The sequence below is a fragment of the Penicillium citrinum genome (genome assembly GCF_028827155.1).
Source record: "Penicillium citrinum strain IBT 23319 chromosome Unknown utg000004l:1.0-2404223.0:1.0-2405248.0, whole genome shotgun sequence".
NCBI classification, from domain to species: Eukaryota; Fungi; Ascomycota; class Eurotiomycetes; order Eurotiales; family Aspergillaceae; genus Penicillium; species Penicillium citrinum.
In genome coordinates this window covers 1,132,375-1,143,962 of record NW_026622689.1, presented here as the reverse complement: position 1 = coordinate 1,143,962, position 11,588 = coordinate 1,132,375, and the positions used below count along the sequence as shown (strand labels likewise).

Sequence of the window (11,588 nt, the reverse complement as noted above, 5' to 3'; positions counted from 1 at the left end):
GTAGCTTGCATCTTTCAGTGGAGCATTTGATGTGATAGTCGGAGCTTTTGATGATCGTGATCTACATTGGACATTCAGTACTCCGTACCAAGTTGAACCCTTGCAGAGGTGATGGATCTGCATTGTGAGCTCATAGTGGACCGGCCGACTAGGTATGCCAGGTTGGCAGTACTGTACAGTATGTGGATCGATTTAATTAAAATTTGAATGAAATCATTATGACTGAGCTTACATTGCGAGAGTATCATACTCTTATAAGAGTAGTACTATCTGCGACGAAATATAATATTCTACATTGATCATTATCTAGATGTATAGGTATAAGTAGTACCGCGCAACAACTAATTACCCAACGCAATCCCCGTCAGATCCTCCCAATCAAAAACATCGAGGAAAGGATCAAATTCACCCGGAGGCTACAAACAATCAGCATCTTTTTAAAAGAAAAAAAAACACTCAGAGAAACAACCGAAGAAACTTACCGTCACGCCGAGATTCGGCGGTGGGAGAATTCCGTCAAAGTCCGTTGGTAACATAGTCGTCATGCCAGGCGTCGCGACAAAGGTTGCAACCTGATTATCCTTAAAGCTGCCCATACCGGGAGCCCCCAAATGTTCACAGGTGGCGTGTCGGGAGAAAAGTGATTGTGTGAAAGAGAGGACGCGCTCGACGACTTGCTGTTTATACATGATAGATTGGGCTGGCCAGATCTTGGACTTGACTAGTGCAACAATGGTAGAGAGGAAGAAGTAGTCCTTTGCCCCCTTCACGACGAGATGGAAGCGGTGTTCGAGTGCGATAAGAGCTGTTTCGACGAGGGAGATGAGTGAGTCTGGTAGACCGGGTAGATTGTGGACAGTGAAGGTAGAGCCGATTTTCGGGGGGTGCATGACTATAGCTCAATTAATTAGACTGTGTTGAAAAAGAAGAAAAATAAGTGAGGAGTAGGAGCAGGACGTACGCTTTTCGTCTGTCGCATGTAATAGCTGACAGATAGATATATACGCTTGAAGAGTCCACTCTCCCAGCATGCAAAAAGACAATGGTTGCGAAATTTCATGAAGTCGCCTCTGCGTCGCGAGAATTGTTACTGCGGCTTCGAGACGAGACCGAGCCGAAGGCGCGAATAGGGCTTCCCGATTCGCCTCGATCGCGAACGGTGTATGAATAGACAGAAAGACTCTGCGCTAACTTTGTTTCAATAATAGCTTTCCACAAAGTGACCTTAAGCTGGGATACTCCATCGTTGGGATTGGATGCCACCCATGTTGGAATCCGCGTGTATTGTCGACTAAGTTCCCAATCTAATCGCTGAATTTCCTCATAGCGACAACTGATTCGAGGGGAATGCATCAATTGACACGCTTTCAAACGAATAGGAAGCGATTGAGCCATAACTGTTGGAAAAGAGCAATCGGTGATCTCACTCGGAGATCGATTCTTAGGAGCTTCCGTGCTACCCTCATGTATCTCGTCATCGTTGATATTAAGCGCCGGCAGGGTATCGTAGTCCGAGATTTGAATGTTAGGCGGCATCCCTCGGTCGATAGCTACCTGTAGATCGAGTTCCACGATAGTCATCCAGATGCGTCGGCGCATTTCTTTATTAAATACCGAGATTCGCGCATATTTATTCGGATCGCGATGGTACCCAGCTAACATGGCCTGTCTAATAAGGGTACCGGTTGAAAGCCAAGCTTTGCTGCGCTTCGTTCCGAAGCAATTTTGCGCAACAATCAATAAGATGTACATCCGTAAAGCTGTAATCTCCGGCCGCTTTATATGTGCACTGTCAATCCACTTCTCTGCATGCAGAACCCACTCAATGCCGGTATAGCATTTGAGTGGGGTCGGGCTTTTTTCTTGTAGGCTGCCTATATCGGCAAGATTCCAGGCACATGCGAGGACAAGTAACAGTTGTACCAGAAAAGCAGTGGACACATTGGTCGGGTTATCCATCATAGCGAAGAATTGATCCACTTCCCGTAGGAATGACGGGGCATGGAGGATGCGGTATTGACACTCTATGTATGTTAAATATAAGCCGATTAGCTCGTCGACAACGCCCCTTGATGGTAAAAGAGCAATAAGTGAGGCTGTCGTAGGTTCAGGGAATGGTTCATTAAGAGGTACTCGTTTCCAAAGACCCTTTTTGACGCGCACTAGATCAGGTCTGACTTGAGAGAGGATCGGATTGGTTACTCTGATCTCTTCTGCGAAGGGTCTGATATCAGGGAACTATAAGCAATCAGTATTACTGTAGTCTTGCATTTCATTTGCTTTTTCTTCTCTCTTCTTTTGCAATATCGAAAGAAATGAGAACAATCCAATAATCTGCAAATGCTAACATACCTGGGCAACGAGGTTGGCATAAATGCCGGACCCACTATATCGCGTTTTGGTTTCGCGACCCCTCATCATTATACGCGGCGAGATATCCAATTGCTGCGACGGCGACAATGCGTCTTCATCGTCAAATACATTCGGATCTTCACAATCGGCCTGCGACGTGAATGGCAACTCCGGCTCTGGTGCAGAACGTTTTTGACGCTGTAACAACCCAGTATTCACATAGGGTTCCTGATTAACCGCCGCCTTGGGCGCACCAAGAACCGTCTCTAAAAAACCACGCTCACGGCCCGAATGCTTCCCCTTATGCGGATGAGGATGCGAATGTGGGCGCTGATGAATATTTTCATGACTATTCTCATACTGGGGCTTGTGCGGGCCATTTTGAAGCCTGGTGTCCAGCGCAGGACCGAGCCCGAGATTGCTGGTCGAAAGGAGTGCGTCCGGCCGAGTCGATACTGTCAACCCCGAGTCTGTCGGCGTCTGAATCGCCAGATCATTCTGGGGTACAGTGGATCCTTGCTCTGGTGGAATCGAAGCGCCTACGGTAGCAGGTTGTTGCCATAGAAATCCATCTTCATAGAGACACTTGGAGGGAGTCCTGCTCTTCAAGCATCGACTGCATGTTGGATACTCACGGTCACAGCGTAATTTGCGACTGCGACATGGCTGACATGCCATTGTGCGCCGTCTGCGCTTTTTCGGCCGTTCATCTGGCATATGCCCAATATCCTGAACATCCACCATGACGAAAATAGACACAACAAGTCTCCTTTCTCCTTTCTTTTTTTCTTTAGCAGAACCAGTGGGAGCATCTACAAACCCTCGGGGAGCGCAAAGAATAAGCCTGCGTAAACGCGGAAGGCCCCACTTTTCTCGTGACTGACTCAGCGGGGCTTACCCAATGCGGAAAGGTTCTCCGGCCTCGGACACGTACTCTTTTCCAGTACTAGTTCAATCTTGTAAGAAATCCATCACTAGAAATAGCTACACTGTAGAAGCTAAGTGGAAGTCATTGGATGCAATCTGCTAGAATGACTACAATTTGTACTAATGATCTGCATGGGTCACTAAATTAAGTAAGTGATAAGATCTAGTTATATTAAGTGTTGATGCCAAGTAACTTAAGTGTACCATCTATCATACTTCGGGCTTAGCGTATAAACAGCTGTTTCTTCATGTTTCAAATTTGTTCCAGCAAATTTTACCTGATGCAAATTGATTTGAAGCTATCAGGTTCAAGCCAAAAGCTTTGCAACCAAGCATTTCTATACTCAAGGTTGATATTAGTGCAAAATGCTAGGACATTGTTGTTCCTAGAATCCAGTAGTAAGAATTTAAGTCTCTTGGTTTCATCAGGATTGTTGTAGTGTTTCTGAGTAGGAGTAGACGAAAAATGCTTAACAAATGCCGACGAGCTTGCCTTGATACTAGGACTAGCAAGATAGGCCTGGGAATTATCTGTATGGTCACTACATAAAGGTGAAGCTGGACTTTAGGGCTGAACAGATCGCAACGTTTACTACAAACCACCAAGTTTGGCGACCAAATTTGCGAAGAATCACATCCTCTCGTTTTATAGCAGCCACATAATGCTTTATTCCTTGGCCCCCATAATTACCTGATTAATCCACGATGCATGGGGCACGCCACGAGGTGCCATCTCAGCGAACAGATTGCGCCGCCTTAATCCTCGATCGACATCAGCCGTTACCCCTAAAAGATTTGGCCCCAGTCGGACGTCGCACTTCACCCCTCCAAACGGACGTTCCAAAGGAATTTTCGCCACGCTAACGGGACTTGCGCAACAGAAGATAGTCTAATAAAAAACGACCGGCCATCGCATCTAGCTCTAAATCTTTTTCGGTGGGTGATCTTGAACTTGGCCTTTTCTTACACAGAGGCTGGTAGCACAAATCCAATCCAAACACAACTCTTCTGAAGGAAATCAAGTCGTCGCCATCATCATGTCTGATAATTCTAGTATAGTATCGCGATCAAAGAGCATATTCTCGCGTTCGGAGAGTAGGGTCTCGCGGCCTAAAAGTGTTTTATCGCGCTCTAGTTCGACGTCCTCTGGTGCTTCGAATAGTGTAGCAGGGATGGAGAGCCGGTTACCCAGTCAATTGCCCACATCTTTAGCCAGTGAGCATTTCAATTTTTGAACATGGGTTTACCGCAGATCCAAACTGACTTAGGGATCCCTTCACTAGATGAATGCGCAAAGGCAGAGAAAATCCTTAGATCGTTTCTGTACCCTAAAAAGAAGAAGTCCGAAGATGAGGATACAGAGCTAGGTATCCCTCGAGCGATCCTCTCGCGCGCAAAGGTAATTTAGCGTTTCAATACTGCATACAACTATAATGTTAACAGGATAACCTACAGGGGCTGGCTATATTCACCGCCACAAAAGCAGGACTTGTAGGCTCATTTCGCTTCGGATCTGGTCTTATCGTCGTTCGACTCACAGACGGCAGCTGGTCTGCACCGTCAGCAATGTCCACAGGTGGTATTGGATTTGGAACTCAATTAGGTTTCGAAAGGACCGATTTTATATTCGTCCTAAATAGCGAGAAGGCCATCGAAACATTCACGAAAACCGGCTCAATAACGCTAGGCAAAAACCTGTCATGCGCACTGGGCCCATACGGACGAAGCGCGGAATTCAGCGGCGTATTGAGCTCTTCGGGGTTAGCTGGGATGTTTGCCTATTCAAAAGCACGCGGTGTCTTTGGTGGGAAATCTTGGGAAGGTGGAATTATAGGGGAACGACCAGAAGCCAATAAGAAAATGTACGGTACGACTATACCGGCAAGTGACCTCCTAAGTGGAAAGATTGAACCGCCATCCGAAGCAAAATTTTTGATGGAAATTTTGAATTCGGAGAAATTTCAGCCTCAGGATGATGAGAGTGATGTTTCACCAATGACGTCTGCGGAGGATCTCACCAGTCCCTACCAACAGGGAAACAATATAAACTATAGCCAGGAGATGACTGGAAGTCAACATCAAATTATTGCTGAGATGTCTGCTGAGCCAGCCTCCAAAAAGATTGCTGAACTTCCTGCGGGAGATCCCAGCACGAGGCCAGTCGAGCTCCCTGCAGAAGTTTCGGCTGAAAGGTCTTCACAGCTTCCTGTTGAATTGCCAGCTGATATTCCCTGTGATTTATCTAAGAAAGTCGGAGAACTTTCAATGGGTGAGCCGCAAAGGTTCAATGAACTAGATTCTGGGCCTATCAAGGAGGTCTTCGAGCTTCCCGACAACAATGTTGACGCTGCAAAACCCCGAGAGGATTATCATCTCCAGCCATTACCTTTGCGAATCAACAAACGAAGTTAGGGTAGTGGTAAGGAATCTGAGGTACCGTGGAAGGAATCGAGAGGAAGGCCTTCAAAGACGTATCTTCATAATTCATTTGCTGAAATCGAAGATACCATGTCTATCAAGTCTTTAATTGTTACAGTTGGAGCATTTGTCAGTTGTCTATATCCCTAAATCTCCAATTTTGGTCTACCTGTTCCTTAGTATCCGAATGACTCCTTTATTTAATATCGAAATGAATGTCTGATTTAAACAATAGAAGGGATGAAGGCCGAGACTTGCTCAGAATGCTGTAGTGTAGTAACTATTTTTTTTTTGTAACAGCTTCTTCCCATGCTATGACCCCATACACCGGCCATAGCCCAAAAAAGTAGTCCACAGGTGCTGCAAAGCATGGCGGCAAGAACAGATGCAAGATTAAATGGAGTATGTACACAGCCAGCTTATTCCCGGCCTGATTATATACCAGGCGTAAGAAAGCATCGGTGCCAAGCTCGTATATTTGCAATGCTAGCTTTACTCCGCGCTTCCATATTCATACAAATTTTAGTAGAATGAGATCACTCTACAAATGCAAACTTATTTACTTTAGAGAAACTCAAACCGAGCATGTGAATCCTAGATAATAGGTTGAAATCCTTGACCGAGTAATACACGATCAAAAGAGTCAAGTCCGAACTTCGGGGTTAGCGGGGATTGTTTTTTCTCTCTCGGACATACTCCATCCAGGCAGCAAGGACCGATCGTGATATTTAAATCCACCGTTGTAAACCCACATCTCTGACAAGCAAATGAACACCTTGAACTTGAACGATTCCGAAGTTGACTAAATACTCATCTCACAATGTTACGCTCGCTGCTATCGCTAGGCCGCACCTCGGACAATTACTTCGTGCCTCGCGTGGATCCGAGCGAAGATGGACCCGATTGTTTAAAAGACTGCGCCGATTGTACGACCCATTTTCCATCAAAAGTGAAAGTCGAAAATTCAAGACCGTTATACGGTCAAATAAAAGCTTTTAATGCGCATGTTCTTGTTGCGACGGGACAATCCGATTGGAAAGAGAAAGTCGAGCATGAAAAGGGTAGTCTGATGGAGGCGTTTGATCAGCCTTCAGCGAAATCAGAGCTCGGAGTAAGTCAATACGATTGTATGGACTGGATATTGTCAAAATTAAATTTTACTAATTACTGATTCCAGCGTGTAATGGTGTCAGCGTCAAATATACAAATACCGGAGAAAAACATGGAAGAATCGGACGGGAAAACCTCAGTTCTCATTCTTCCATCCTTCACATTTGTCGATTGTGTCTCTCAAACCGATGTTCCCAGTCTCGTTCATCGATACATCGATAATCCAACAGTCGAGAAAAATGGCAATGGGATCGTCGCGCCGAATACCGGAATGATTGCTCGATCATGCGAGTTGGACTATGTGATTCTACTTTGCTCCCACCGTAGACGAGATGCCCGCTGTGGGATCACGGCCCCGTTAATTAAACGTGAGCTGGAGCGACATCTTCGGCCTCTTGGACTAGATCGTGATGCAGATGATTCTCGAGCGGGTGGAGCTGGCATATTCTTCGTCTCGCATGTGGGTGGACACAAGTTTTCGGCAAATGTGTTGATCTACAGGAAGAAAGATCAACAGATGATTTGGTTGGCACGTGTGAAGCCGGAACATTGCGAGGGAATTGTTAAATATACTCTTCTTCAAGGGAAAGTGATTCATCCTGAGACACAACTGAGGGGTGGGTTTGACCGTGTGAAAGGCTTGACGAGTTGGTGATGGTGATCGTTCAAGACTATGGTAAGAAATTGATATTCATAAACTTAGATTTTTACCGATTGTCTCATTATTGTACTCCGAGTCTAGGGGCTGGAAATTCTCCAGCATATTACTATTGCAGATTCCTTAATACATATCTGATTAATGATATGCTCTGTCTAATTACTACCCATTGAGTTGGAAGCTTGCTCGGTAGGCGTCCTGATGCTTCTTTCTGGCTATTCTGAAGAGCTTCGTTCGAACCAGATATTCTCGCCTTTCATTGCAGGTTCAAGTGGTATACCGATCTTGGTAGCTGCCCCCGTTGAGTCAACATGAAATTCCACACCAAATGGCCCGAGTGAAATGAGATCCAGTACTTTCGACTCTGCCACAAAGAAATCCCCACTTGCATGGGTAAATGTGAGCTTGCTCGGTAAGGTGCCCTGAGACACATCAGCCGTCAAATTACCGCCCGTTATTTCGAGTGTGATCCAGGCATTTGACGGATGTCTGTATGTTCCTGTGTAATTCTCCAAAGGCAGAGATTGTGGGATTGGGGGATTGGGTAGGTTAGGAAAGACTTTGCGTTTAGAATCTTTCGCTTTCGTAGGCTGAAGGTTTTCGTCAAGCTCCTCTCGTTGTTTCGCAAAGCAACTCGACATCTTCTCTCTGTGTTTTGGATCCGCAGGTCCCAATAGTTTGTCCATTAAATAAACCGCCAATTCATAGGAAGCACGCCTGGCAAGGTTTGAGTTGCCCATAAACACAAAGCCAAACTTTTTCTCTGGTAGAAAGCCAACATAACTACCAAATCCGGGCCATCCGCCAGTATGCCAGTAGAAATCTTGGCCACGATAGTTGTCAACGAACCAGCCTAGGGCGTAGGCATGATATGGAGAAGGTAGGTTAACGTCGCCTGAATCAAAATGGAAGATTCTTGGCTTGACTAAAGTATCTTGGCCCTCTAAAGGACCTGACTTTTCAATCAATGCCCGAATCCAGAGAGTATAGTCCCGAACAGTGCTGACCATAGACCCTGCTCCTTTATTGGGCATCCAATTCATAGACTTTTCGAGGTGATAATAGTAACCGCCTTTCCCATCCGGTATCCAAGTATATCCACCAGAGAGTCTTTCAGCATTTGATGGGTTTGCCTTGACTTCAGGAATCGAGAAGTATGTATCATGCATCCCCAGGGGATTCCAAATACGCTTCTTCATGAAAGATCCTAGTGACTGCCCAGTCTGTTTCTCTAGGGCATACGAAACTGTGGAAAACAGTTGGTTAGAATAGTGATAAGTGGTCCTCGGTGAATTTGTCAATGGAAGGTGTCTCAGAGATCGAACAAGCGATTCCGATGTCATATCATTTGGTGTAAATGTGAACATCCATCCATGATCAGGGAGACCAGATCGATTTGAGAGAGCATCTTCGAGTGTAATGTGCGTTGTAGCATAATCATCTGCTAGGACAAAATCTTCTGGGAGCAATTTAGATACCGGAGTATCCCAATCAATTGGTGAATCTGTTGCTTTACTGTCTTGAATGGTTAGGGCAGTAGAAAGTGCTGTGAATGCTTTTGTGGTACTGCACGTCGGAAAGAGAGTATCCGTAGTCATCTCTTTGTCAGGCAGATTGGATATCCCATAAGCCTAATAAATCTGCTTTAGCCGTCTGCGCCTCACAAACAGCCGAGAGAGTCCAAATTGACCTTTGAATATGATTCTGATCCATGGACCACCGCAATGGATAATCCTGGAACTTTCCATTCCTCAAGTAGCTTGCTGACAAGAGCATCAAACTCAGGATCAAAGGGCGATTCGTCCGTCTTGATTGCAATTTGCATATTGAAACCTCAAAGTCAATATAATCAGTAGCGATATCTAGATGAAATCTTATGAAAATAAAATACATCCGTTGTTATCTTTTCTCTTGGGCGTAAGCGGGGGGTCTAAGGTAGTATAAGTAGTACAGAGCCTAGTGTAGGCTCTGGTCAGTTAGCTTCAATTTCCAAAAGAGTCGCCATTGGTGCAATTGGAAGCCACCAAAAGATCCGAGAGGCCGAATAATGTAGCCTCGTACAATACATCCAATTAAAATTTACCAAACCTAGTCGTTAATGGCAGCCTCTACGAGGTTCAAAAGTGCAGGCGAGTTTAGGCTGAACTTCCGCGGGGAAAAAGCGGAGAAACACGCGACGTCAGCCCGCGTTGAGTGCTTTTTCGCGTTCGCGTCTTCTCTTCTTCTTCGTTTGCATCAACCAACCAACCTTCCTCCAGGCCTGCACTTATGGCAGATCATTTGGATGCCCTGACATCCCTTGAGGATGCTACAGGGAAAGCTATTGCGGTTCGGAAGGAATTGAAAGAATGGGAAAAAGAGTTTGCTGCGGCGAATGGAGGGAGAAAGGCTGGCCGCGAGGATATCAAGCAGAACCCACATATCGGTAAGTAAAGCAATCATTTAGGATTAGTCTGGAATGATTGGCGGTTGTGTTTGCGGTTGTCTCATGTATGCTAATGCTGATGTTTTATTGCATATTATTAGCCTCCAAATACAAGGAATACGGCCAGTTGAAGAACCTCGAAGCCAAACTCAATCGTCGTGAGAACAGGCAAGCAGAGTCAGAACAACACGAGTTGCAATCTAAAAAGCGAAAGCATGCGCCATCATCAGGTCCTACAGATGCGCTGCCTAAATCAACACCGCGCAAAGCATCCAAGGGTCTTTTTGCAACCCCGTCGCATTCGCGCACCCAGAACATCCATCCCTCTAATCTAGACCCTTATGACTCGCCATCTACATTTCGCAAATTGTTCAGTCCGAGCACACATCGGCAAAACATGCCAGCGCCGTCACCGCTTAAAGCCGCAATTGGTCCTACACCTCAACGCGACGGCAAATCACTTGGCCTCTTTGATCTTCTTTCAGAGTCAGGCGGAACCAATCATGGTACACCTTCAGTAAACAGGCAAAAGGATACACTGGCAGCTGGATTTCAGACACCTTCCAAACCAAAGACCTTCGATCCTATTAAAGAGGATCCCGAGGAAGAGGAGTCTTCTCGGATCACGAGAACACCGGCTTCCGCTACAAAGCAGTTCTATCTCGCAAATCTGTTCGCGACTCCTACCACAATGCGCTACGCGGCCATGGTGGAAGCAGATGATGAAAAAGAGGAGCAAGCAAGTGCGAATAAAGCAGCTCAACATTCTCCAGAAACAAACCACTCTGCAACGCCTTCTTTCTTGCGTCGGTCAAATTCTGGCCGATACCCTGCCCCAACTAACACAGACGGCTCCGGGTTGAGTCCGATAAAGTCTCGACAACCTGGGATATTCCACGGGAAAGGACTTTCGACTATTGTGCAAGGTCTGCGAGCCATGGAAGAAGAGCAAATGGATGATGATTGGGATATCATGCGTGAAATGGAGGCCGAAGAGGAGGGTCTCAGTTATCCTATCCCAACAATACAAGACAACCCAGAGAGCACAGAGCGACCATACAAGAAGAAGGGTCAAAAGCGAACCACTCGACGAGTAAATATGAGGCCAGTCATCCGTCAACCGAAAGCTCGACAAGCGAACGATATGCCCCCTCCCCCTCAAGAGGAGAGTGGTGATGAACAGGCAGACACTGTCCCCGAAACACAGATACAAGCTGGCTCAGATGACATTCCTGCGGATATTCTGGAGAACGTCGATGAAGTTGACGATGTGGCTTCACTACACACAATGTCGGAACCTGAGTCTGGAGACGATGAACCAGAGCCTGATTCCGATGGCGATCCTGAATACGGCGAGAAACCAAAGCCTCCAACTAAAACGAAGAGCTTTTCAGATCGCTTGAAAGAAGCCGTTTCCAAGGTCAAACCCACTCCCAAGGAAACCCAGCCTGTGCCTGTCAAGGTTACTCAGGATAAGGAAGAGAAGAAACCCAAGGAACGAAAGATCAATCCTCAAGCTCATGCCAACTACCGATCCTTGAAGATCCACAATCGAGGATCTCGGGGTCGTGGACGATTCCGCCGAAGATAAAGATTGAAACCCCTCCTAATAATTACAATTATGATGAAACGACTATATTGATATTGAAGCATTTGGGCATGCATTGGGAAGGGCATGAGCATGGTCGTTGTTTGTAT

At 46.0% G+C, this 11,588-nt stretch overlaps 5 protein-coding genes across 5 annotated transcripts; 3 read left to right on the top strand and 2 right to left on the bottom strand.

Moving 5' to 3' along the window:
• Positions 1-341: 341 nt before the first annotated feature.
• On the bottom strand, positions 342-3,062 carry N7469_005375 (putative C6 transcription factor; the record flags this gene model as incomplete). The annotated part of the gene is made up of 6 exons (XM_056644295.1): positions 342-416; positions 483-892; positions 962-970; positions 1,092-2,238; positions 2,353-2,937; positions 2,988-3,062. 6 exons carry the CDS (start codon positions 3,060-3,062, stop codon positions 342-344), a joined length of 2,301 nt encoding a protein of 766 aa, XP_056501109.1.
• Positions 3,063-4,516: 1,454 nt separating this feature from the next.
• N7469_005374 (lipid-binding SYLF domain-containing protein) lies at positions 4,517-5,691 on the top strand (the record flags this gene model as incomplete). The annotated part of the gene is made up of 2 exons (XM_056644294.1): positions 4,517-4,678; positions 4,735-5,691. The coding sequence occupies 2 exons, from the start codon at positions 4,517-4,519 to the stop codon at positions 5,689-5,691; spliced, it is 1,119 nt and encodes a 372-aa protein (XP_056501108.1).
• Positions 5,692-6,517: 826 nt separating this feature from the next.
• Positions 6,518-7,462, top strand: N7469_005373 (sucrase/ferredoxin-like domain-containing protein; the record flags this gene model as incomplete). The annotated part of the gene is made up of 2 exons (XM_056644293.1): positions 6,518-6,808; positions 6,875-7,462. 2 exons carry the CDS (start codon positions 6,518-6,520, stop codon positions 7,460-7,462), a joined length of 879 nt encoding a protein of 292 aa, XP_056501107.1.
• Positions 7,463-7,680: 218 nt separating this feature from the next.
• Positions 7,681-9,290, bottom strand: N7469_005372 (Peptidase S12 Pab87-related C-terminal; the record flags this gene model as incomplete). Its single annotated transcript, XM_056644292.1, has 2 exons — positions 7,681-9,096; positions 9,156-9,290. The coding sequence occupies 2 exons, from the start codon at positions 9,288-9,290 to the stop codon at positions 7,681-7,683; spliced, it is 1,551 nt and encodes a 516-aa protein (XP_056501106.1).
• Positions 9,291-9,733: 443 nt separating this feature from the next.
• On the top strand, positions 9,734-11,481 carry sld2 (the record flags this gene model as incomplete). The annotated part of the gene is made up of 2 exons (XM_056644291.1): positions 9,734-9,890; positions 9,992-11,481. The coding sequence occupies 2 exons, from the start codon at positions 9,734-9,736 to the stop codon at positions 11,479-11,481; spliced, it is 1,647 nt and encodes a 548-aa protein (XP_056501105.1).
• Between the last annotated feature and the right edge of the window lie 107 nt (positions 11,482-11,588).